At 51.5% G+C, this 27268-nt stretch overlaps 1 protein-coding gene across 3 annotated transcripts in view; it reads right to left on the bottom strand.

The window, feature by feature from the left end:
* Positions 1-1621: 1621 nt before the first annotated feature.
* LOC149364734 (uncharacterized) overlaps positions 1622-27268 on the bottom strand; it is a 92540-nt gene continuing 66893 nt past the window's right edge. Inside the window, exons 2-8 of one of the 3 annotated variants that reach the window (XM_089574666.1) lie at positions 12103-12200; positions 11618-11829; positions 10667-10855; positions 10028-10174; positions 7871-7964; positions 5407-6824; positions 1622-5370 (exon numbers count right to left, since the gene is read on the bottom strand). In XM_089574666.1, the coding sequence (XP_089430792.1) occupies positions 2698-5370; positions 5407-6824; positions 7871-7964; positions 10028-10174; positions 10667-10855; positions 11618-11829; positions 12103-12200 (4831 nt within the window). In that variant the 3' untranslated portion in view covers positions 1622-2697. Of the gene's footprint in view, positions 6825-7870; positions 7965-10027; positions 10175-10666; positions 10856-11617; positions 11830-12102; positions 12201-27268 lie in introns of all 3 variants that reach the window. The other 2 variants (XM_089574665.1, XM_089574667.1) reach the window with 2 other exon arrangements.

Here is a 27268-nt window from a genome sequence, read left to right as displayed (position 1 = left end):
AAAGAAAAGATGTGCGCAAATTGCGGAAGTAAATAGGGCATTTTCTTTTAATCGCTAGTCATCCTCCAAGGCTTAATTTGCTCAAAGAAGGCTTATGTTCCATCAGTGAAAAGGAATCCATCGCAGAAATGGCTAGGCTTCTTTTACTAGCAGAGTGGAGTGTACAATCAAAAACATAGCTTGAAGTTTGTGGCACAGTTTAGCCAATTGCAAGCACAGCCGTGTAGATTTCTGCCAGTTCACAGTACCAGGAGAGGAGCATTCTCTGGAAGAAAACTCTTGCAGAGAGAGTGCGCATTGCACTGGAGGGCTTGACTGCAAGCAGAAAGATGCATTTAGGTGCCATTTGCACCCTATCTTTCAGCACCGAAAGGTAATACATACCACTTTACGCAAATCGGTTTTCTTGAAGGTATACCAACATTGACGGATGGATACATGTTGAGAGCGTACCCTTAGAAACTGGTGGTGGCACAGCCAGGACGCTGATCATTTTTCCCTTCTTTATTTCCGGTTAAGCAGCGCCACCTAAAGTTTATTAGAATAGATAGGAACAATAAAAAATGTAGGTCACACTGAAGCTCCTACTTAAGGGTATGATCGGTGAATTCCCATATATGCAGAAGGTCATTCTCTATTTTACATTCATATCCTTGGGAGTTGTCATACCCCTCCAGGCGCATTGCAGGTGCTCCCAGTGGTGGGCCTTGTGCAACTCAGGTAGCTGTTCCCGGGCAACCAGTCATTGAATTAAATACCGCCTGCCACGGTGGGCAGTTTGCTCATCTGGTTGGCAGGCTGTGTGTGTTGCACACAAGGCAATACCCAGCTTTACCTTGCAGTGTGAAGCTATTGATTCAAAACTTCATTCCCATAAGGTCTTCCCATAGACTTCATTTCTCCTCGCTCAAAGTAACCTTCATGCCTTTTGAATTAACAGCGCACAAATAATTTAGTCAACTGCGAGTGTGTGTATTGCCTTTTATGTTGGATATTAAAATGACTTAAGAGCCAAAATGTAGGAAGCTGCAATTAGAGCAAGAAGGCAAAACCGGATATTGGGATTCTGTTCTGTGCTATAGCTTTCGAGCCTCAGAAACCAATGCCACTCCTATTTTTGAATGGCATATGGCTGGAATGGTGCATTGGAGACCCGCCACCTTCCTTAAGTAACTAGGCAGGCACATGCCACCAACTCCTGTCCAGTTTGTGTTCATTAAATTTAAGCAGCCCTCTGGACAAAGCTCATTTCTGCAGTAGCAGGAACAAAAAAAAACTTAAAAGGGCAGTCCAACTATTCAGCCTTCAAAGTAACACAGTGACCATTTCCTTTCTCTTCAGTCTTCTCGGTAGGGATAGGCATGCAAATCTGGGACTTCTATGGGAGTCAAGCTCATACAGCCCAATATGCAGCTCTGTGCACAAGGAGAGGTTATTAGCTAAGTAGCTTAATGATGAACAAAATTCTGTTGGCTGGCTAGAATTTGGCATTAGTAAACTCCAAACTGTGAAAGTCCCTAGAAAGCCGGGATGGGGGAATGTAAGCACATCTCATGCAGCAGGCCACAACGCTGCTTTACTTTATGCCGATATACTACAGGAAAAAATAGGAACACAGGTATTCATAAAATTTTTTTATTTCTGCAAAGTATGTGTAAAAAGTATCGCAGAAGAAAAAGGTCCCTAAAAGAAGATGCAATACATGTTTTAAATAGGTCAGAAGTCAACATATGAAGTTGCCCAAGTGACAGGCAAGGGACACTCGCCCACGAAAAAGTTATCAAATAGTTATTGGGTTGGTACACTTGAAAGTGCCCCACTTATAAATGTTGCATAGAAAACATGCAAGCTGAACACATAACTAAAAGAAACTGTGGAGCTTTCGCGTAGAGAACTACAATGCTTCTGTAGAGGATGCAGCACAGTACAGGCAAGTAAAAGCAGAAAAAAAAGCACTTAAGACATAAAAAACCAGCAAGATTGCTTTTCCGCGGCATATAAACCAACATATATGAGCCACCAGGAAAAATTTGACGCCACCAAGTAAATGCATCAAAACGTCTCCTCTTGCTCCTTTCGATCAACACATTGCATTTCAGCCGAGTCCTCAAGTCTTCAAACACGCAAGCATAAACAAGGCAAGCCCCAAATCTGTTGTAAGGACACTTGATGCAAAAATAAATAACACTGGCTTCCAACAAGCGAGAGCTGTCTTGCTGCATTCCAAATGCTGCCCCAAATTCACAACTGCTGTGAGGGAGCTTGGCTTGCAAGCGTTGAAAAGGCTTGCAAGGCATCTGAGCAGTCTTTGGTATTCACTCACAACTCGCACTGGGGCACAACACCTCTTCTCTTCCAGCCGAGAGACAGAGGAAACTACAAACTTCAGAACAGGATGTGGCAGCCTACGCGCATTACGCTAGCTAAAATAGGTGGAAATAAAAAGGATGTGAAGACTCCTGGCACAACAACGGCAGCCAGTACCTGCACCCTATCAAATGTGTACCAAAGACTTCCCCCGTATTCAGAGTGACCTTTTACCTAATCCTGAAGCATGCATGCATTTTTTATTTTTTACTCCTGCGCATCTTCTTTGTTGTAGAACAGCTGTAGAAAGTACTGGTGCGCATCTCAAAAAATAAAAAAAAGCAGCACAGGACAGAGCAGAATGACTAGTAGAAAGTCCAGATAGTGAAACTACGCATCCACAACAGGAGCGGCAGCAGGCAGATCATCGGCGGCAACAGCAGCAGATTTAGCGGAGGCCTCGTCACATTCGACATGGCTTCCATTGCTTGTGGTAACAGACTCGACTGCAGAGGCTTCCTTGTTGTCCTTTTCTTCCAGGGTGCCTTTCTCTTCAGGTGTCCCATTGTGGTTGGCAGCCGGCTCGCTACTGCTTTTCTCTTCAGCGGCAGCGGCCTTCTTTGCAGCGCCAACTTTCGGGACAGCTCGAACGGCAGAGTACTTGCTTGTTGGCGCTGGCTTCGCTCCAGCTGCCGGTTTCGCACCGCTTCCAGCAGCAGACTTACTGGCCGCGGTTCTTTGCGTTACATCCACTTTCCTGGCACCAGCCAGTTGCATGTTGGTGCTGTCCTTGCTGAGCTTTGCGTCTCGTGCAGCTGGGGCTCTGGTGGCCATCGCTGTCTTTGCAGGAGCAGGGCCAGCCTTCTTGGCAGCGGTAGAGGTGCTACCGGGTCTCTGCGTTGCTGTGGGCCTGGTGGTTGTTGCAGCTGGGCGACTTGCTGGTGCACTTGACCCTACCTTTGACACAGAGCTGCTTGCAGGTGGAGCAGGTTTGGCTGCAGTCCTGGACAGAGCTGGCTTTGCTGGTGCCGGCTTGGAAGGAGGCTTCTTTTCAGCCGCTGCAGGGTCTGGCTTAGGTGCAGATGTGGTTCCAGGTGCTCGTGTCCGAGGCACTGTGGACGTTGCGGTTGTCACTGGTGCTTTCGTCTTTGTCAGTGGCATTGCATTCTTGTCCACTGGCTTAGAAGCAGCAGAGGGAGGCCTTGTAGAAGTGGCAGTGGGTCTTGATGCTGAAACTGGTTTTTTGGTTGGTGGCTCAACAGGGGAAGCAGCAGTTCTGGGCTTGAAGGGCTCAGACCTACGGGTTGTACCGGTTTCCTTCTTTGCCACTGTGCTTGGCGTACCACTTGCTTTTGGTGTAGAAGCTGCTGATGCAGGCTTGCTAGCGATGGGCTGCTTTTTCACTGGAGACCTTGCGGTGGTGGTGGTGGCGGCGGCAGTCTTAGCAGAGACTTCAGTCCTCGCACCAGTCTTTGACGGCAGCTTGTCAACAGGAGATGCTTTTGGTTTCAGGGCGGGGGATGCTCTGCCAGCTGGCTTGGTTTTTTGAGCAGCTGGCGAGGGTTTTGCAGAAGCAGCTGCTTTTGGTGCGCCGACTTTCTGCTCAGGCTTCTGCTCTGTGGCAACCTCAACTTTTGTCTCCGGTAATGAGACCGGCACCAGATCAGTAATGATGTCAGCCTTTTGTTCAGAGGCACTGACTACATCTAGGACAGGACTTGCTAGCTGCTCGGGGGACGATGCCTCCTTTGGTGCCAAGTGAATAGTTTTCTCATCAGCATGCACACCAAGGTTGAAAACAGCACCAGGCTCCTCTTTTGTCAGCACGCCGGAAGATGGTGAAATTTCTGGCTCTACAGGTTTCACAAACCGCCACCCACTGTCCTTTTCAGAGTCCGAGTCTTCTGTGACTCCATCAGCCTCTGGAATGTTCTCTGGAATAGCACCAATGTCAACCACTGGAGCAGGACTTTCGTCAACTGCTGCCTTCACATTGTCACTCACACGCTGCACATCCATCAGAGCAGCAGAGCTCTGCCCCAGGAGTTCGTCAATCACTGGGCCCTGTTGGGGGTGGAGGCACGAATCCCCAACAGTGTCAGAGATAGCCTGGTGCGACTCTTCACAGGGCTTGCTTATGTCAACTGGAGATGCAGCAGTGTCTCCAGACGCTTGGAGCTCGTTCTGCAGTTCAGCATCTACAGAGAGCAAGGAAGGCTCTTGGCACACAGTTTCTTCACAAGTTGGCAGGCTTTCAGCAACTACCGGAATAGCACAGGGTTCCTCAACCAAGGACTGGGAAAGACTGTTGTCCAGCTCCACCTTCTCAGGTAAATCCGCAGCATCAGATATCGAATGCTCCGTTTCCAGTACTGAGCCTTGCTCTTGCTGCTCAACGGGAATGTTGTAGCCAAGGCCATCAACATGTTGTTCAGTGAAGCTGACCAGCTGGTCTTCAAGAGCAGTCTCAAGATTGTCAAGGGGTGGGGCTTCTTTGAGCTCGCAGAAGATGACAGCACTGCCCTGTTGCTCAGGTTCTGCAGCCACCTTCTCTACAACTGACTCTGCGGAGCCGCCCATGGAGTTGTCTTCAGCATCATCTGTGCCAAGGCTCTCCAGTGCCTCTCCTACAGGCTGGTCATGATGCAGGGCAACATCTTCTGCATCTCTTTCATGAAATCCTGTGCTAGTTTCTTCGCAAGACTCCGGAGCATGGCCACTGATGAGTGTTGAACTTTCATCATGTGCAAAGTGGGGCACACTTGTTTCAGCCAAAGACTGCACCGCTGAGCTATTGAGGTCAATTGAAACAAGGTCATCTGACTGGACACTGAGGGGCTGGCCAAAGCCAAGACTGGTGGCCAAAGCCTCTGGTTCATCACTGACACCGTCCTTGAAGCGGTCAGCTGAGAGGTACTCCAGCTGGGCAAGCTGTGCTGGCTGAACATCTTCATGAAGGTGTTCCTTCTGTTCAGCAAGCAATGCGGCATTATCGTGTGTAGCAAACTCAGGCTCAACATGCACTGGCTGGATTTCTTCATGAAGGAGATCCTGCTGATCTAGGTGATGCTGCTGATCGAGATGATCCTGCTGATCGAGATGATCCTGCTGATCGAGATGATCCTGCTGATCGAGATGATCCTGCTGATCTGCATGCAGTGCTACATTGTCATATGTTGTGATTTCAGGCTCAGTCTCAGCAACCTCTGATGAACCTAACGATGGGATAGAGGGTTCCGGGACCTGCAAATCCTGCTGGTCTTCCAGCACAGCAGCAAGCTCCTTCTCATGGCAAACTGACTGTGTGACAGGCTGCTCCTTTGCTTGAGAAGCAGCTTCGAGCTCCTGGACATCTTCGGGCAGGGTCGACAAGTCAACTCCTTCATCTGGAAGTTCAACTTCCTTCACTACTTCCGGTTCAGCAGCATCAAGCTGTTCAGGAGTAGCCGGCAATGGCTTTTCCGGTTCCACACATGGGCTGGCAGGCGACTGCTGTCCGAGGTCCAACTCCTGGTCTGAGCTGACACTAAAATCGTCAGGCTTGGGTGTTACATCTGTTGCAGTTAAAAATGTCTGCTCATGCATCAGCTGCTCAGCATGGCTGCTGCCAGTGTTGTCGACTTCAGAGAAAGAAGGTAAATGATCAGCACAGTCAGCACTGCCTTGTTCATGGGCCGCCATGACATTCGTTGGAGAGCTCTGGAGATACTCAGAAGTTTCAAGATCGTGGCCGTAACCCTCATCATCAAATGGGTTCTGGCGCCCACTATGGTGTTGTTCTGGTACGCCATCACCATACCCATTGGCAGAAAGAGGCATCCCATCTGGTTGGTCAAACTTGACCTCAAGGCCATCATCGGCTGGGACAGCACCATGAAACTGTTCGGCCAAATCTGGAAACTTGCTACCTTCCTTCTCAGTGTGGAGAAGGTGCACTTGATCGACAATCTGGCCCGCAGTGATGACGTCCTCATTGACCCGGTGCAGAGCTGTCTCGATTGTTTCACGCACGACACCAGAAGCCACCTGAACAATTTCGTTTTCATTGCCGTGATCGTAAATGTGCGAGTTCACAGCATCAGCATTGAACACATGGTCTCCAAATCCATTGCTGTTAAACTTGGCAGCATCGAATTCGCTGCCACTGAATGCTTCCTTTACGTCTCCAATCGGAGGGGTAGGAAGTTCACTTGCTGCAGTCTTCTCTGGAGCCAAGGCTGCTGTGATGTCAATGACCGAGGGATCAAAGTCGCGGGGATCACGCAGGAAGACCACTACGGCTGTAATGTTGTCGGAAGAGCCGAGGTCTCTGGCTCCTTGCACGAGTGTGTGGGACACATACGGCGCACTCTCGGGGTCGTCAAGGACTGCGTGGTAAACCCTCGCAGCCACATCCTGAGGGCTCAGCTGGTCCCAGAGCCCATCACAACCTAAGACAAGGAAGTCCTCTGTGCCATCAAGGTCCAGGCTGATCACATCTGGGTCGCTTGTCACATACGGCTTGTGTTCAGCATCTCCTGCAATGAGTCAGCGGAAAGAAACACAAAGTAGGCTTGAATACAGCGTACAGTCTTCTAGTGAGGACCATAAGAAATGAGAACTCTGGGCAGATAATGCCTGCATTGATCAAGCACCAGATATAAACACTGAACTGGCAACAACCACAATTCAATAGACACTGTATGCATCAAGAATTAAAGGTATGCTGAGGAAAAATTGAAGTCTGCCATTATCTACAAATTATCACATTGTAATTACAAGTTGGAGCTTTTATAAGCCAGACAGAAAAGGCCAAAAAAATGAAGTGCAATTGCTGATAATGCCTGCATTGATCAAGCACCAGATATAAACACTGAACTGGCAACAACCACAATTCAATAGACACTGTATGCATCAAGAATTAAAGGTATGCTGAGGAAAAATTGAAGTCTGCCATTATCTACAAATTATCACATTGTAATTACAAGTTGGAGCTTTTATAAGCCAGACAGAAAAGGCCAAAAAAATGAAGTGCAATTGCTGCCAGCAGTCAATTTCACAAGGAAGCAGCGATTAAGTCATGACTAGTAAATTACAACGCAGATTTCGAAGGCTAGGATACACTGCCATATTCACTTCTAAACTGTGATCACAACAGTTCTTTAAAGCACGAGCTGATGGGCGAGTTGGTTGTACATGATATGATTGAAACAGCGCAAGGCCGAAGGCCAAAAAAAGAGAGCAGAGGAAAGGAGGAAAAGGACAACACAGCGCTGATCAGCGCTGTGTTGTCCTTTTCCTCCTTTCCTCTGCTCTCTTTTTTTGGTCTTCGGCCTTGCGCTGTTTCAATCATAACAGTTCTTTGGTCTTGACATGTGTTCGAAAAGAGTGACAGGAAAGAAAACAGCTGCATTTTTTAATGCAATTTTCACAGCAATAAGTTTGCTATCGATTTTTTACTAGAGACAAAAATAGTATGGAGTTTAACTCTGGGTCATTTTAGGTACTCATTTAAGCAAGCCTTAAGAAGTGTGATGAAACAGTAAATGTATATTCTTATATTTGGATGCAACAAACTACGCACCGATTGCTCTCGAGACACCAAGAGTACCGTTCACTCTCCAGATGCCCATCAGCAGCACGAGCCCTCCTAGTTCCTCTATCCTCTTTCTTTCATCCTGGAAGAAACAACACTGCAATCAGCAAGTCATCACATCGTCCATCAGTGGTGCAGCAAGGAATGTGAAGCAAAGAAAAAATCCGGCCTATACGAGGAGTTTCCCAGCAGAGTTGAATCATTTTGAAAGAAAAAAATACCTGCAAGATTTGGGTCATCTTCGGTTGAAAATAGAATCTGCTTGCAGGTTTTACAACTGTTACTTTACCCACTGTTTGGATAGGTTTTGAAAAGAAATAAGAAGTAGGGAGAGAGCTACACAGCTCAGTTACTCGGGCACTGCACTTACCACTGTAGTTGGCCACTGCCAACATTCATGCGATGAAAAGGAATGACAGGAAGAGGAAAATACCAGAAATTCCTCCATTGGTGTATGGATGCACAGCTAATATACCTTATTTACTCCCGCAATGTATCCACTTTTTTCCAGAAAAGTTGACATCAATTTGGGGAAGGGCACATTATGGGGGAGGAAAAAAATTTGACAGCTTTCGTTGGTTTGGTTTTTGTGGGGTTTTAACATCCCAAAGCGACTCAGGCTATGAGGAACACCGCAGTGGAGGGTTCCGGACAATTTCGACTACCTGGTGCACTTTAATGTGCACAGACATCGCACAGTACACTGGCCTCTAGCATTTGACCGCAGATTTTCTTGCATGAGTCAACACTTTATATACATGGGCCCGCCCGCCCGCCTGTCATACTGCCCATGCACCTATCAACAAAAGCATGCGGTCAGCTGCACATGTGTCGCGAGTGTTTAGAGTCAATTGTTGGCTGCATCACGGCCCAATCGGACGATTTTGTGGTAATCGACAGCGCCAGCCAATTGTGGAAAGATAAAGTGAACATACTTAACGTCAGCCCCTAAAGGTCAGGCGTGTGTTTAAGAAAGGTTAAAGAAATTCACTATAGTAAGAGCGGCAAGCTGGGCTGGTTGGTGAATATTTATCTGGCAAATGGAGGAACTGCACTAAAAAACACTGACAACAAAAAAAATGGACAGGACCAACCACGTGAGTCCTGTCCACTTCTATTGTCAGTCTTTTTTAATGCAGTTGCCCCATTTACAAGATTTTAAAAAACTCGCAGGACGGTCACGAGTATGTAATGCAAATGTTTAACAGTTAGCTGTGGGGTGAGGGGTTAGGCGTTATCGCTCCCAATCTTGAGCTCACCAAATCGCTTGGGAGTCTGAAGGTCCTGCTTCCTTCATATCATCTCGGTGTAGATGTTTTATAGCGTTCTGGTTTAAACTGCTACGCTCCCCTCCGATGCTCGAGTGCTTGCCAGCTAAGTGTACACTGGTGCAGCCGGGCACGCAACAGCGCGTTGAGCAAGCCACTGTTGCCAGCGCTCCTGTCAAGAGCGCACCATAGTCGGATACAACTCAAGAACAAAGCAGCACATGCCCCTCAAAGGAAGCCCTCTAGCCAATGGTGCCGACCCATTTTTATGACGCCGTGGTTATTCCCATTCATCTGCCATCCCTTGCAATTTCATGCCACCAGGCCCAAGGGGATCGGTCAATGGGGAGAATCCGCTAGACGGGCTCCTTTGAGGGGTACTTGCCGTTTCTTTAGATGTATCCGACAGTAGGGCACAGCGCCTTGGCACTGTGCTGAGTTCACTGACAGCACCACCCCTGCCGAGCTCTCCTCAAAAGATAAACGCACTGTGATGTTATTGGCATGCAGCATCTTAACATGCAGCCAAAGTCTGCACTGCAGATGGCACAAAACTGAGTAACATGCAAAGAAAAGTCAATTCCTAAAAAAAAAAAGTAAATTCTCAGCAACAAAAGTGAGGCGGTGGGTTCATTACACGGGTACGGTAATGCAGGCCAAGAAAAGTTACGGCTCACCTTCAATTTTGTTTTCTGTGTGGCCAAAACGGCAGTTCAGTTACTTCTTATATGCGTAAAGTCCACAAATGCACTTCTAACGTAACATACTTCATAATGCATTTGCCAATGTCTAGCAACTGTACATGGACCTAGGGTTTTGTAAATTGACTGCCAATGAAGCAGTCTGGTTGCTTTGTATGCACAGTAAGAAAACTTGCCTCTCTTTCAGGCTTGTGTGGAATGACCAACTGCATTGGCACCCCCTTCCGGACCAGGATAGCTTGAGAGTCACCCAGCCAGCCCACAACCAGCTGTCTCTGCTCGCGCACCAGGCAGCACACAGCTGTGCAGCCACTCTTGAGACCCTGGGACAAATTCCAGATAGTTACGACCGCTGCGTGCAGAACAGTGCCATGGGATAGGCAAAACATATTTAGCAGTGTTATGTTGTTAGTGCAAACCTTCACAATGCTGTTCTCACCACCCTTAAACTTTGGGCAGCCACAATTAGAGAAAATTAATGTTTGAACAGAAAATTTGTATAATCTTTATTCAAAATACCTAAACTAAACTTTTGAGTTCAAGACAAGTACAGAAACCAACAGCAACTGAAGACACATGAAATATATTTTCACCATCTCAGAGCACTGCACTGTGCATTACAATTAAGTTACTAAAAATGTAAAGCCATAACTCTGCAGAACAGCTCATGCACATCTGCAATGGTTACAGGCCACCTATACTGCATGGTCATGACACATTTGCTACACAAAAGCCTTCTCCGCAAGTTAGATGCAGGATGGCTACATCCACACATACACAAACAAAAGAAATAACTGTGCAGCCAAGCTTTTTACCTCTTTTGAAGATCTTTGCAGGAAGTTGCGATCTGTCAGTTTGAAGCCTTCACGCATGGCATTCACTGGGTCAGTCACAAAGTCTGGTTGGGCAGCGATGTTTCGATGAAGGTGCGCAGTGGCATAGTCAGCTGCCTCCACGCCAGCATGGCCGTCAAAGACTGCATAGTAGCTGCACTGAGGAAGTCCCTGCATGCAGCAAGTGTAAAAAACAACCATGAGCTTTAAAACCACAACAGTACTTCAAGCAAGCAACAAGACATCCATAAGCTTTGAAGCAGGCCTGCCAATCCAGGCAGCAGAGAAATCAAACTGTCTTACTGAAGGTCTATCGGCACCACATATGCAGACAGGACTAGGCTAAGCCCCATCTGCCAATTGCCTGGAACACGATGCTAATTTGGAACAGAACCTTTTATCTTGTTCTGTTGCCATTCAGCACTGTCTACTATATTATACCCCTATTCCTGACATGGCAGGCCTGGCTATGCTGCACCCCAACTAAGTTTTGACCTCTTTTAATTCCATTGTGACAACCTCGCTAATGAGACACTTCCAGCAACTGTTTTTGCACATTGGAAGCATGTTTGAAAGGTGGTTACCTTCTCCTACGAGGAACAGTGCATGGAAAGCTGTCAGCAAAGCCAGCGAAGGCAAGTGAAACACAAAAATGCTTGCGAGTAAAGCACTTCACTCGTTACAACAGTCATCAGAGAGCATCAGAGAGCATCAGAGTAATGTTTAGGAAGACTTCTGAAGTGAAAGTGAATTTTGACTGTCACCAGCAACACTAATGAGCCCTGTATTTGCAAAGTGGAATCATTGGCAACAGCTGAATATAAATGCAGCATCCTGGAGAATAGTGGCAGACCGCGAGTGACACTAGCACCTGCAGTGCACGTGCAACTAACCTAAACCAATAAGTTGTTCCCAGTTAAGCTATCATCTCACCTGGAGACCAAGTGCAAAGTTGAGGTCTGGTAGTGCCAGGTGGCGGTCCTCCATCTTGCGCCGATTGTTGCGAACTCCATGAGCTGATACAGGCAGGGATGCCGCGGGGGTGTGCGGCAGCTCCTGAGCCAGTTCGGGCCGCTCTCTCCATAGGGTGCACTGCTCAGCCAGTGCCTCCAACGCAACTGTCCGAAGTCTTCCAACAGCCAAGTCTGCAAGAGCAGCAAAAGGTTTGGTTTATTGGGGTTTAACGTCCCGAAGCAACTCAGACTATGAGGGACGCCGTAGTGAAGGGCTCCGGAAATTTCGACCACCTGGGGTTTTTTGGGAACAACTACCCTCAATGCAAGGACTGCCCACTCATTTCCTGAAAATGACAGCAGATCTCAGGCAAAGGCACACAGAAGAAGCTAGATATGCATCTCATAACTGCACTATTGACAGCACTGCTGATTGAAGTGAGAGGCTCGAAAGAGACAGCGCACCTTCTTCTGTGTAACCCCCAGCCTTCAGCTTCAGGGATGCGTTCATCTGGTGTGCCACGGTCTTTGCCAAGACAGTGCTCAGACTGAGGGGCCATTGCCTGCACAGCACAAAAAGACATGCCTTTAGCACAAAGGTCACCAGCCTGCAAGCAGGCAGACATAAATGACTTCAGCAGAGCCCACCTCGTTTTTTTTTTGATCCTGCAAAGTCCACAAAATGACAATCTTGGATAAAGTCTCTGGACACTAAGGATTTGGTCATTATTTGCCCATATACATAGCAGAAATGTAAAATCTAGTGGATTTATTAAGTGAGACATTAGTGCGCAATATGAAAATGTGCAAATCCTGCAGATTTATGAAAGCTGTAAACAGTAGCTGCACACATATGTAGCCAGGCACGTACAACAAATGACCAGTAGCAAGATTCAAGGCCATTCCAGCCCCTCTTAAGATCCAATATTTTATGCTGCTTGACTGCAGTGGCAGCCAGTGCGCCACCATGGGTTTATTTTAACCTCGAGCGACAATCCACATGCGACATTCCACTGTCACAGGGACCCCCAATGTGTGCTGTATCAAGGCAGTTTACCACACAAGGTAAAGCGCCAAAACACTTCCCAGCACTTTTGCGACAGAGCTTTGGACGCATTCGGAACAAGAAAAACGTTCCACTCGGGCGCTCAAAGACAATGGCACGAGAGAGGCAAAGACAATGGCCTTTAACACACACCACGCTTAAATGCACGTCTGTCAGAAAAAAAGCCATCGCAGGAGACAGAGCAATGAGGCAGGTAATTTCATGGAGAGAGATAAAGACGAACCACCACAGAGACACACTGCCTGCAAGCAGCTGGAAGGCCACAGGCCTGGACAGGAACAAACGATTAGTACAGCACAAGGACTGCCGCGTACACGCGGAGAGTGCGCGGCTAAGTGCGAAGATCACGGAGGCTGAAAAAACCGGCCTCCCACCTACCGACGCGCAACCGCGACCCCGCGGCGGGGAGTCAAGAACGGGAGGGGTGCCGGGACGTTGCTATATATGTCAAAGACACTAGTGGAAAGAGGGGGAAAACAGGGGGAGGAATCCTAAAACGAGGGGATATACATATGAGAGGAGGAGGGGGCGGTCGCTCGCCGGGTGCACCAGGTGCCCAGATGCGAACGGCGACAGTGGAAGGAAGAGAGGAGGCTAATTTGAAACAACGTAAGCGTGCTCATAAAAAGAAAAGTGGCGACAGGAAAAAGGCACAGGGGATGAAAAGAGCGCCGAGACAGAGGCGGGGGGCAGGGAAATAGGCGCCGCATGGAGGCGGGGGGTGCACGTCCTAATGTTTGTTCGGCAGCTGCCGGTCGGGCGGGGTCTCCCCTTTTGCGAAGGCCGCATACGTATATGCGCTGTCACCGTGGCGCCGGCGAGTATCGCTCGCGTCGGCAGCCAGCTAGCACAACGGAAAACGAAACGCTTATGCAAAACGCGTGCCGGAGACCGATGGTGAGTTTAAAAGGGATATCGAATATATATATATATATATATATCCGAGACTGCAATTCACTGGAACTTTAGACTGAAAGGCCGAGGAGCACGCTAGTTCACAGTCCACGTGAAAATCCCGTGACGTGCTTTTCAAATGACGTACCTGCCAGTACAGCGAAACGCTGAAGATCGCCCAGATAGAGCGAACTCGAAGCGGATCGCAAAATAATTCTAACGATGTATCGGTATATAAAAATGGCGCTAAAGATGCTAATCTGCAATCTGGGAGCGAGAATACATTGTCCCCACGCCAGTGACGCTTCTTGCAGCGACGTGTCGCCCGGGGCATGCTGGGAGCGCACCGCGCTCGCAAGGCATTGCTATGCCTAACCTGCTTGATCTCGAAGCTGCTGTGGACGGTGATTCGGGACTTATCATAAGATGTCTAGCCATGCTACCAGTACACTACAAATAGAATAATAGCTCATAAAAATCAAGTTACCACAACGCCTTCAGTAACGAAGCGCTCCACGCGAGGGTCTTCGCTAGGCTTTTGTTAAGTTGGCTTCACTGCATAACAGCGGTGTGGCGTGGAAAAGTAGTACAAAGAGACCGAAGACAACCCTCAAGCCATGTTGAGCTCATCACGTGGTTTCAGAACGCTAGCGCTGCGAACAGGTGCCCAAGGCCACGCAGCGTACCGGTCTCCGTGCGCGGAAAGTTACTGAACAGTGCCATTAGGAGAAGCGAGACTTGCAGGGGTCCGGCGCGCAGTTCGATACACCGAACGACCGGCGAAATTGCAGTTCGATATACAGCGAGACTTTCGGATTAATTTTAACCAGGATGTTCAAGAGATAACTTGCATTTTCATTATAGTCAATAATAAGAAATATCCCGGTTCGGTACATCCGGGCTCGACGGTACCGACTCGTGGAGTACATATCACTTTAAAAGACTGCGCTGAAGTTGCAGCAAAGAAAAACGGTGCGCGATGGTTTGTGGGCCCTTCAGTGCCTGCCCAACGACCTGCCATTTTCCTGGCTGCCAACGCGAGTTCTGGTTGCGTTCACTGCGAAACAAAGGCTCCGTCCTGCCCAGTTCCGGGCTGTACCAGGAATGAACTGGCATCAAACAAGAGTGCAGCAGACTCGCAAACAAAACGGGCCACGCGCGCGCCCCATCGTAAACATTACGTGCCGCTCTGCAAGAAATAAAACAGATCTTTTGGGCACCCCTGCATTCAGACATCAACATCACGTTCCTCAATGTGTGTGTTGACGGGGAAAACGCAGTCGCAACGTTGGCACAAAACCGGAAACACCTGTGCGAGCACTCGGCCGCGCGCGACTCAATGCAGCGCCACATTGCGCGCGGCACAAAAGCGCAGAAATTGCAGCCGGACCCATTTTTTTCAACAATGTTTCAACCCGTATACGCGCGCAGGCGAACTAGACTGATGTCGCGCGGGACTGCCCAAAATGAGACAACGCAGCTACAAGGCACGCACACACCTCGAAGAATAGCGAACGAATCGAAGTGGGGCGTCACGCCTGAGCAGAAAAGAAAAAATGCACAAACCCAATAAACGCGCGCCAGCGACACGTATCGAATCGCACGAGAGATTGAAAGGAACGGAGGGCAATAGTGAACAGCCTAGCTGTGCTCGGCTTTGTAGCTCAGGAAGGTCAGCGGCACGTACAGTTATAGAAGGAAGCCTACAAAATGCTCGACAGGAGAAACAGACAAACAGGAAGAGGGAAAAGATGGGGAGGAGACTGGACGGGAAAATAAGGCAACGAGGCTGACACGACAGCGCGCACCGTTGTGCTGAGCGCGTTCCCGAGATAAGAGGCGCGGCGTATCCGATCCTCCCTCCTCTCCCACAGCACCCTCCTCCTCATTCCCCCATTTTGTTTTACAAGCAGCAGCCAGCCTGAGAACAAGATCGGTCCGCGAGCGCCTCTGACAGGTCGGCCCCAAAACACGGCCCGCCAACGCGCACGAAACGCAGGGCCAAGGCAGAGCAACAACAAACGCCCCGAGTCGCTGGCCCGGCCCGCCTCCTGCCACACCACAAGAAGTGAAGAGCGAGCGAGCACACGTAGATATACCTCCCCCCCCCCCCCCCCCCCCCCCTAACTCAACGAACACACCTCGCCCTCTCATCAGAACACACAGGGGGCACGCACTTGCGTCCAGCGACGGTGCGGGTGCACGCCCGAACCGAACTCGCCAATAGGGCCGTAATAAGCAGCGCTATGACGGAAGGCCCTCACGGCGAAGACTACGGCGGCGGCGGAGAAAAGAGGCCGCCGCGTCAGCTCGAACAACGCGCGCAACAAAAGGTCCGCCAAGTTACGCTCCACAACTGGAGCAACAGGAGGGAGCCGGGGGAGGGAGGGGGGATGTTGGCAAGAACCGATTGCGCAGCACCTCCCTCTTCTGCCCTTTGTGGCGTATACGCATGCGTGATAGGGGGCGGAAGTAATCTATAACGCGAAATCGAAGACAAAAGAGGCAGGTGCGGCCGGGGGCGGCTCGACCTCTCCCGCTGAACGCGCACAGTGTGCATCGAAAAAAGGGGGGACTCGGGGGCGCATCACGACGCTCGCGCCTTACTCCTCTCCGGCATTATGCTCATATTTCGGCCGCCCCGACAATGGCACAACGTAGCGGCGCCAAAAGTCAGGCGTTGTCCAGGCGTCGCTCGCCGCTCTGGGGAGAACAAAAGCAAACGCCTCACCGGGCCTCTTCAAGAAGGCGAAGCACGCGCCTGCCTCGAAGAAACGAGGCTGGAGAGGGGGAAGAAAAAATGAAAAATTCGCTGATCAGTGGAACGAGACCGGCAATCAAACTGCCGCCGACTCACGTCTGATGTGCCCGTGTGAGCGCAGGATTTGTCTCGCTCTATCCGGAATGACATTACGACTGCAGTTAATTAAGTATACAGAGATTCGATTCTGGCACACTAGTCGGCCTAATGTGAGAGGACTCCATAAACCGCATGCGCACCTGGAGCTCTTTCGTAGGAACTCGAGCTCGTGTGCGCGCTCCAAGCCGTTTTCTAGCTTTTAGCATGTTCTGGCCTAATTAATGTATTGTATTTGTGGCCTATTCTGATCATGCATGTCGCCAGAACAGAAGTTCCAACTAACTGATACCCTAAACAGCGCTTTCCGTTACGCCCTGACATCGCGTTGGCCTGTATTTTGGATGCGACCTAGACGCGATGGCGGGAATACGGTAAAACAAAATGACAAGCATCTACGATTGCAATTCGTCGCTGATCCCCGCTTGAAGTTACTGCTATTATGGACACCTCGGGCAAAGGCACGCTCCGAAGTGGCCTTTGAAGCCGCCAGTGCGGTTACGTAGTAAACTTCGTCGCCAAAGCCATTACTTTGGACACGCCAATGGATCAAGTTGAAAAACAAAAACGAAAAAAAAAGTTATGAATGGGACAGCAACCTTGACGGTGAGCAGGAGGCAAGAGTGCAGACCCTAAGCTGCCACAGCATGCAGGTTTATTTTAATAGGGCGCTCCATATTCAATCGGCTCACGCGACTAACAACCCTACACGTTAAAAGAAAATCTCGAATGACTCACCGATCGATCGATCGATCGATCGATCAGAATTTTAGTGAACCAACCACCCAGCAAGTGTCGCGCGCCAGTTACCGCGCACAGGAAACACGAGTAGCGAAGGGCTACCGATTCAGAGAAGCCTGTCGTATAGCTCTCTCTGGCCAGGCGCACGGATCCGTAGCGAACGCGGCCAGGCCGATCGAAACGAGTCTGCAAACAGATTGAGAGCTCCAGCACACCACGTTTCGGCGGGTGTGCAGCAGCCAAGCAAAGTTGCGACGAGCAAGCAACAAGGGGCCTGTACGCGAAACGAAGAAAAAAAATGCGTGCGCGCATAACGGATCTTGGTGAACGCCAAGCGAAGCGGCCACTCCGGAACGACGTGCTCAGTCGGCGGTAACAAGCGCAAGAGGTAAAAAAAAGGATTTCCACTCTACATACTGCGCGCCAGCATGCTGTGTGCAACGGGAAGGAACTCACGTATACGTGGGCCCAGCGTGGAGTGGCTGACTGCCTCAGCATCAGAAGCGCTGGCGTGAGCAGATTACACACACGCAAGCAATGTTAATTCAATACAGAGCACGTCGCGATTGGCCCCACAAGGGCATGTATGCATGCATGCAGGATCGACGTTCCGTTTGGCCTGGAACAAACTCCTCCCGAACACGAACTGTAAACTAAAGAGAAGCGGCCAGTCGACAAGGCAGGCGGAGAGGAAGAGTCTTCACTGTTCGGACTCTCATTGACTACACGTAAGTGACTGCCTCCTAACCACAAGAATAGAGCAAAGGGGGATTCAAGCAAGACTCCAAATTCGCGGCCTAGTAACATGCGAGCGATGCGTGCCGGAAGCCAATGAAACGCGTTCCAAGGAAAAATGCCTGGTATGCTTCACCGAAGGAGCACGTCACGGGCACTGCGCTGGACCAATGTCAACTTGCCCCAGCGCCAAAACCAGCAGTGTGGTGCCGGGGCCAGAACCAGTATGTTCTTACTTCACGCCGAGAGAAGCATTTCTGAGGTGCTGCACGGGCCGGCATTGCACGCTCATTTGTTGTCGCTGCCTTCAGACAGCTCAGCAGCGAGGTTAGAGGATATGTTTGTCCTCTGACTTAATTCAATGCCCACCTCTGCAGAAACAGCAAGGCGACCAACGTACGGGCACGAGTACAAAGCTGAGCCGGAGGCAGGTGCATTGTCCGGGCAGCTTCAGTAGGGGCTTCTGCTAGCGCACGAATGGCACACGCAAGCGCTGCGCACTCACATACAACTACGCAGACATTGCGTGCTGACTGGCAACCTGATCTGCCACGCTTCAAGAGGTATGGTCAGAAGGAGCGAAGTCAAACACAGGAAGACGAGGAAACGCAGCGAGAACTGAGTATTAGAAACGACTAGTATACATATATACTACCTTCCAAAACAAGCGACTCACACCCAACCAGTCCCGCTGGTTACCGCAAGTCAGCAGACGACCTATGAACCCGGTGCTAATCTGGTAGCCTGGAGAAAGAAAAAAAAACCAGCTCTTCTCTCTTGGGCAACACGACCAAGAGCACTAACTCAGAGGCCTCCATCTTCGAGGGAGGCGGAGCGCCGTCAAACGCGGCCGGCGCAAAATGAACGGCCGACACGGGAGGCAAAGCAAGAACAGCGGTACAACCAAACGGTGCCAAAGACCACGATAAAAGCTCGGCGCGCCGGCCACCTCCACGGTCAAAAGGGCCGCACACGTATTCGAGCGGCGGCTACCACGGCGCCAGACAAGACGCACTCCTCCCTCGGGAAGCGCCGAAAAGGCCGCGCGCCCCACAGTTCAATCGGCACCGCTACCGGTTCCGGCAGGCCCGCGTTCACACCGCGGTCACAGCGGGCTACGCGCGTAGCAGGCACACACACTCAAGGCACGAACACTTAAACGAAAAGCCTCGCAATTCATGGACCCCCCCTCCCTAGCGGTCGCCGCCGTCGGCGAAGGAACGGACATGGCGTGCGAAACAACGTCGCAGCTGCAACGCTCTCGAACACAAAACGAATGTGTTCATGCGCGCGCGTGTGTGTTCGTATTTGTCCAACGGTGAGTACGACAAGGGAACAAGGCGCGGGGGAACAGTCCGTCCTGTCCGGTGGCGAGGAGAAAAGGTGGTGCCGCCGGACTACAGAGGCGTGAGAATAAAACAAAACCCTCTCCTGTCTCTCTCCGCAGGAAGTATACACACACCTATGCCCGCAGCCCAGCATGCAGACAACACTGCGTTGAGCGTCCAGCTGGAGCCGGTTCTCGTTAAGCCAGCAAAGAGGGAAGAGTAAGCGGGCATTTACGCGGCATTGAAGATGCGTACGGCCGGCGAGCGATTGCAGGACGCCCCCAGACGCCACAGCGGCTGCAGGCCTAGCCCGGCGAGCAAAAGGAAGGGAGGGAAAGGGGAGGCCAGTAATCTGTTCATTCAGCGTAGTGTACACTCGACCAGTGTAAACATGCACCGTAGTAAGCAGTGCAGCGTGCGGCTTCGACGGTGGCGTAGGCTGTCCTGGGGCTGTGTAAATACGAATAATCGGCGCGTAGGCCGGAAGCGAAAAAACGCGATAGGAAGTGGCGGCGCAGCTGGACACTGGGGTCGAGCTACTGTCTGAAAGAATCGTGCATGGCAGAGCGCGCACGGTGAAGTGGCAGCTCGCGATGACGGACGTAGCAAGCGTACTCCTACAATGTCTGGGAAAAGGAGGTATGAAGGTATGCAATCTAGCAACATCTCTTTTATCCAGAAAACATGCGTCCGCCTTTCGAAAAGCCCTTGTGGCGTCAAAAAAACAAAATATTTTATCGTAACAGCCCCCCCCCCCCCCCCCCCCCCCTCCAACATTTCTATAACGAACTATAGAAGAGGGAAGGCCTGCTTCGTCGGCGCACAGCTGTCGAATTCGCACTTCTTTAATGGCCACCATTCCGAAACTCCTCTCACTGTAGCCACTTTTCACGGTGTCTCCACAGCGGAAACCAACGGCCTTTGAGAGGCCAGCGCCGCAACAAGTAACGTGGAAGCTTTGCAGGTTGGGCTATTCTACTCGCCATTCGAGACAATACCAGGCCACAGCGGCCCTCTCAACGCACTCCCAATTCGTTGGGGCGGCGGCGACCATAACGCGCGGCTTCTGAAAAGTTAACACGCCTATTCACCCGCTAACGCGAAGCGCGGCGATAGAGGCCGGCAAAATAGAAAGCGCCAGGCGCAGGAGGAGATTCACGGCGGACGACCCGCTTCAGCTAATAGCCCCGTTGATCAAAGGATAAACGCGCCCTTGCACCCCGAAGGAGAATACAGGTGCACGGCACGGCCCCACCGTAGCCCCCAACGTTCCACCACGCAGCAAGCCGCCCTTTGCGGCTGCTCGACCACGTCACGAGGCGGGCGCAGTTATGTAGCCCCCCATACGAGAAGGGCCCATTTGACCGAGCCAGGTCAGCTTCAGGCGGCGGTGTCCGAAGACCTCGGGGGAGGCGAGACGAGTCTATTGCCGGGCCATTGTGCGCTTCGAGCGCGCGGGCAGACAGCTCAAACGCTGATGCAGTGCTTTGGAGCAACACAACGCCGGCGCTCTGTCCGCTCCGCAATGAGGACAGCAGACGCGGAGAAGGGTGGGGGGGGGGGGGGGGTAAGGAGGAAGTCGGAAAGGGGGGGGGGGGGGGGGTGCACACATTATACAACGTCGGCCGGAGGTTCGCCGCCGCCGCCGCCCCAAGAGCGTGGACAGCTTTTGAGAACGTCAACCGTCTGACGGGCTGCTCTCCTCCCCGCGTGATGATGATGCCGGCCCGGCTCTCCGGTTTCATAATCACCCCCAAGGCTCGCTCCAGCCGGCCCGTTCCAGGTCCAGCTGCTTGAGGAGACGACGGCTACGACGGAGCGGCGGTCCGCGTGCGGGCGAGAAAAAGGCGAACGGAGCGCGCGAGAGAGGCACGCACGCACGATCGCGCTTGCTCGATCACGCAACAGCGGCGAGAGCAGCAGCGAGTGGCTAGCCGGACGACGGCGGCGTAATACATGCCACATCGCGGCCGTCGATTCAACGAGGTATGCACGCCGGTCGGCCGAACGGGAGTGGACTGTGCGAGGTTCACCGCTCGATTATGCACCGTTTCCCCCCGGCTCCTATAGTATACGCCACCAGGGAAGCAAATGAAGCGGGTTTAGCCGATAAAAAAATAAAGGTAACTGTGCGGCCGACAGGTGGCGTGACATTGAAATGAGATTAGGCGTCTTCGATTGCACTTCGAAACCAGACGCTGCTAAAAAGAGAAGGAAAGCTTTTCCTTCAAGCCTATTGAATAAGCACGATCCACGCACGCCCTCGACCACACGTGACAGGTGTGTGCGGTTCTATGTTTCACCCTCTTCGTACTTCCCTAACAGTGTTGTTTATTTCAGAGATCGGTTACCACGCCGTTAGTTTCTTCCCGACCTAACCTACCGCCGCAGTGGAATCTGCGCGAGACACGGCGCGGTCTTTTATTATCGGACCTCGCGTCGACTTCAAACCCGAGGAAGAGGACACCACACAGCATCGACGCCGGTATAGACTTCTGGCAAGGACTCAAGCCTCAAGGCGACAGAGTCATTGCACCAAAGGTCGGAAATACAGGCGAGGCCTCTCCCTCAGCAAGGGAAAACGCGTACTTTAAAAACATGCACCGATGGGAACATCGCGTTTCGCGCACCTCCGTGGACTGCACAACATCGAGACGGGAAAATGCGGACGCAGGAGAGGAGGAGTCCGGCTGAAGCAACAAAAATACGCGCATACTCAGCGGCTCGCTCGCACGCACTCGCCGACTCGCGCCAGTCAAGTGAGGCGGCGGCGGGACTGCTCGAGCGTGCCTAGCCGATGACTCGCTTCCCCCGCGAGGCAGTCGTCCTTCTCCAGAGCCGGCAGCCACAGGAGACGCGAGGTCGCTCGGTTCTTGCGAAGCCTCCTTGCGCAGTCCAAGTCCGAATAGACAACACGAGAAGCGAAGACGAAACGAAAAAGCTATATACGCACGTCGTCTAACCCCATCGAACATACCGTGACCACAAAACCAAATTCAACGCGGTGGAAGCTGCAGAGTGAGCAGACCGTATAAGTGCACGTCCACGCCACACAAACGGGACGTAGCAGTTCACTGGGGTGAAGCCCAGAGCAGATGTATGGGCAGGATGCTGAACTCCATTTTTTTTTCGACGGAGAAGACCCAAGAAATGCATGGGTCATACGAAACCACCCCTCACCGTCCCCTTCCTCTCTATCTCCCTTTCTTTCTCCCCCCTGCTCCCGACCCAATCAAGAGTGACCCGTAAGTCTGTCCATATAGTGAAGCCATACACAAAACGTCCCTGAATGTCCGTATTCCCGCAACACGGGTCAGTCATCGGCTTGCATAAAAACAGCAGTTTAAACCGACTTACGACCCGCATTGTACCTAAAAACAGTTACACGATGACAACGCGAAGAAATATCTGCCCTATCCTTCGGTGCCTTCAAGCAATTTTGGATAAAAGGAATCTCAGAATTTACTTCCCGGCGCATTCATTTCAGCGCACCCTAACTTGCAGCCTTCCCAGCAAGAATTTCGCGATTCCAATGCCGGCCAATGTCAGCGAGGAACCAACATAGCGCTCTCAGGCTAAACGTTCACTGCGTCCACATACGAGGTGCGCCTGGCCCCCCGTCAGTACAAGCGCCACACACGCAGAGACCGTACCACTCGTCGCGCAAGCGACGCCAGACAAGCGCTGTGCCACTGAACCCGCTGCTCCGCGCCGGGGCAGGCACAACAATCGGGCTTGCACTTTCGGTGCACGGCCGCGCACCATTAGGCGGCGGGATTTCCGCCGAGCCGCCCGCGGGAACGACGACAGCCGACTCGGTGCGTGCGGAAGAGGGAAAGGGAAAGGCTTTGAAACGACGGAAAGAACTGAAAAACAGCGGGAATGGAGCGGCCGGAGGAGGCACGACACTCGTCGTTGCGTCACGCTCGTAACTGCACGAACGTAACACCCACAAAAAGAGAAAACAAATACCGGAAAAGGAAGAAAAGGCAAATTTCCGAAACTCGCTGAAGAAAAAGAAAAACTTAGAAGCGAGGAAAATCAGAAAAGAAAGGTTTCGGTCCCAAGTACGAGACAGCGGACTTTCTTCCCAAGGCCTCGCCCCTCCCCCCTCCCGTCCGACAACCCCCTTTTCTCTCTCTCTCGCCCGCTTATATATTTTTAAAACTTCACTTCACAGAACGCGCTAGAGCGCTGACGACGCTGAAGACGACGACGCAAGAAACTGCGCCTTGCCGAAACACACCAACGAGACGACCTCGTGGCAAACTCGCTCATCCGCACGCCGAGGCACGGAGCAGGAAGAAAATATATATATGTAAAAAAAAAAGGAAGCGACGGACGGGGGAGACGGCCACGGAAACCAGTCATCGGCGAAGCACGCTCGAGCAGCCCCGCCGCCACACTTGACTGGTGTGAGTGAGCGCGCGCCGAAAGAAATTCGTGCTTATTTTCCTAGCGTCACTCGTGCGCGCGTTTCCTTTTCCTCTTCTTTTCGGTCGTCGTTCGTTCTCTACAGCCTACGCAAAATTTAGAGGTGAGCCAAACTATGCGCATCCTCTTGCCCCCATCCCTCCTCGCCCATTAACACTTAACAAGAGCACAAAGAAATGATGTAATACCAACTACGCTAGACGTTTTCCTTCACCCTCCTGCCTCCCTGTTCACCCCCTTCCCTCCCCCCCCCCCCCTCCCCACCTCCTCTTGACGTCTAATTTTTCCCATCGCGCATCGAGCAATCTCAGACTTCCACCGCCCTCTTCAGTCTACAAGGCGCACCACTTTTGCTCAACACAACGCTTAAAAAAAGAAAAAGAACCCCAAGCTCGTTCAACTCCTGCCTGCCAGCGACGACTCGCGGTCGCTACATCACCCGCCCGGTAGAGGCAGCAGCTCGGAGCAACACAAGGAAAGCTGCCCTCCTCCCCTCCGTCTCACAGGCATCCCCCGGCTAAGGCAGGCTTTCAAACGGAGAAGAGATTACGTCAAATCTAAGAGCGGCGAAGGCGTATAGCGGGGAAAGTAAGAAACTAAACTCCCAGCATCAAAAAGAAGCGCGCGAGCACGTTCGTGCGGGAAAAATTAAGGGGAAAAAACAATAACACTGCACTTAATTAAAGCCATGACACGTAGGCGGGTAAATTGCGTGTTCCGTCTCGCTATGGGTAGCAACGACGGGACGAATGAAGGAGGAAGAGACGAACCGGCTCACGTAGTACCGTCGTATAGAAGGCAAGAACCAACGCGTGGGCACGTACTCGTAACAGCCAAGACAGTCCCTTCACGGGACACAAGCAAGAGGCTACGCGCGGTGGGAACAAAAAAAGATGATGAAGACAAATAAGACTGGCTGTTCCGGGGTATAAACGTGAGAACCGCACGGACATCCCTAACAAGAAGAGCGCGCGTAAAGAACAGCGGAGAAAATGAACAGGTTAAAAAAAAAAAAAACAACCTCGACGTTAAATGCGTGTTCGGGTGTGCTCGGTCGGAAACGAGACGGGTGCAGTGGGCAGTGCGGTGTGTGGCTGCCATGCAGGTATGCACGCCCAGTGAGCGAACAAGAGTCGGGGACACCGTGCAAGAAAAAGAAAAAGGGATAGGGCACTGAATGCAAGGAGCAACCGAGCGGTTGGACAGAGTCAGGGCTAGGAAGGATGATTATGACGGAGTGCCCCTCCAGACGGCGCTGCTAGCGCAGTGTCCACGACGCCCAGGACAGTCGCCCGCTGTGTGAAAGCCCGACGGCGGTGCAAGGCCGATTGCGTTCCGGAGCGCAGGCCACAGCCACTAGGAAGGGCATCCCTAATCCGATTTCAGATGCAGATGGCGTAGAACGAGCTCCGACACCGACTGGACAGTAGCGAGGACATGAATAATGTCTGCCCACACACTGATCGAAATGGATAAATGGGACCGCCTCCAGCAGTTCCATCAAATGGACTGCTCGCACTGGTCGCGTGACAGTGGCAGTGGGACTGCACCGACGAGGCGCGAAGCAGACACGGTCAAGCGTACCAAGATAACTAGCTGTGCGGTGCAGATGCACTGTAACGCAGGCGAGAAGCAATGCTTCGCGCAGAGTAGCACACGCACTTGATTCTTCAATGAGAATTACACGTAGAGGCAGTGACGAAACCTACACCCCGTTAACGGCAAAACACGTTGCGTACGACAGCGAGGCCAGCACCTTTTTTTTTTTTTTTGCGCGAGCTAATTCCACTACGGCAATTGGTTGAATTGTACCAAATCGCAGGTGCGGTACGTGCAATACGTTTCAAATTTCCGGACCAATCAGCGTGCCACAGAAACCAGACACAGGAGCCGTGCGCTGAAAGGCATTTCGGATGGGGGTGGAGAGAAGGATGTTCGGCTTGTGCATGCCACAAGCTCAATCGGAACGTTTTAAGCAAGACTGTTCTAGTCCGGCAATAGACTGTTCTAGTCCGGCAATAGACTGTTCTAGTCCGGCAATAGACTGTTCTAGTCCGGCAATAGACTGTTCTAGTCCGGCAATAGACTGTTCTAGTCCGGCAATAGACTGTTCTAGTCCGGCAATAGACTGTTCTAGTCCTGCAATAGACTGTTCTAGTCCGGCAATAGATACTGTTAGAGCCAAAAATGAAGGCAATAATAGCCGCTGCAATAATGTGCATGCAAATTTTACATCTAAAAACGTTCGCCGCTTTAAAACGCCACGCGCATAACACCCGGCTCTGCTGCGTTGTTTTTCGTACGCATTATACCTTTCGAGCACTCAGCGTACCTTTACTGAAAGGAATCGATTCGTACACTTCCGTTACTCTGCTGACAAAGGGGTTCGAGCGTGTACACAGCCGCACCCTTCCAGGCGCAAGCATACCCGGTCTGCCAGCCGGGGCGAGAAGGAGCAGCTTTCGTTGCGCCGCGCGATAAGAAGGCCGGCCGCTCTTCGTCGGCCGCGCGAGTTATGCGAGACGTGTTGGCTGAGAATTTACGACCGGAGGTAAGCGAACCGCACGCGCTGCCCAGATAAGCGCGCCTGTCGGCACCGCCTCGCAATGAACAGCAACCAAACACGAGACGCGTGCAAGATGCACAGCTTCGCGAAACGTTCGCCGCTTTAAAAACTCCAATCGCATAACGCTTGGCTCCGCTGCGCCGTTTCGCGAGCTACAGCGACTAATTTTCCTATTTCGGAACTAGCAAAGTTTCGAAATCAGCGACGGAAGTTTACGTCGAGTTTGTAGAAAACACTCGAACGTTTAAAGCAGCAGGCGGTGAGAAAAAAAAATACGAGGGGACATTTAGGCTCCGCCTGAAGGCTATGACACGATAGATTGCTGGTGTCCTCATTCCACTCCTGGCGCTGCGGATGCGGATAGCGGATGGCGCTGCGGATGGCGCTGCGGATGATGCCCTGCGGTGGCTTCAGGTGCTGCCAACGGTGAGGTTTGCAAGACAGGTTACTCTTCCTGAGCAACTTCTCGCAACCAATCAATTTAATTGCTACCCTCCACGGTGGGCAGTTTGCTCACAACCCGGTGGGCGGCTGTTCTGGGTCAAGAAGGCCCTTAACGTTATAGCATTTAAAAAGTGCCCAAGAACACGATGGTAGAGGCCGTGAGAGTAACGCACGATTGTCTTAACCTCTTTAATAAAGGATGTTCCCCGTTTTAGAGGTCAGCCCAGGGCGATCGCCGATAGCTGATTTAATGGCACAAGGAAAACTCGACCTCAGCACCATGGCTGACATGATCGATTCACAAGAAGCGGGGGGCAACCGTCAAAACATTTAGCCCCAGACAAGCATAGTACTATACCCAGCGGATGCTCTACGCCACCGCTGCGGCGACTACCGATAGTTCTGACAAAATAAACCGCCTTTGCGTCATTCGCACGTTGGAGAAACACCGCTACTGCACTGGCTCGCATTTTCAGCTCGCTTCAGTTCCCAAAACTGTCTCAGCGGGAAACACACGGCGTCCCACGCCGTTCGCACAAGGCAAACATCACGGGCGCTGCCAGTGT

This window comes from Amblyomma mixtum, chromosome 2, assembly GCF_055824585.1.
Source record: "Amblyomma mixtum isolate Tamu chromosome 2, ASM5582458v1, whole genome shotgun sequence".
In the NCBI taxonomy this organism is placed as follows: domain Eukaryota; kingdom Metazoa; phylum Arthropoda; class Arachnida; order Ixodida; family Ixodidae; genus Amblyomma; species Amblyomma mixtum.
This window is presented reverse-complemented; position numbering and strand designations above follow the sequence as displayed.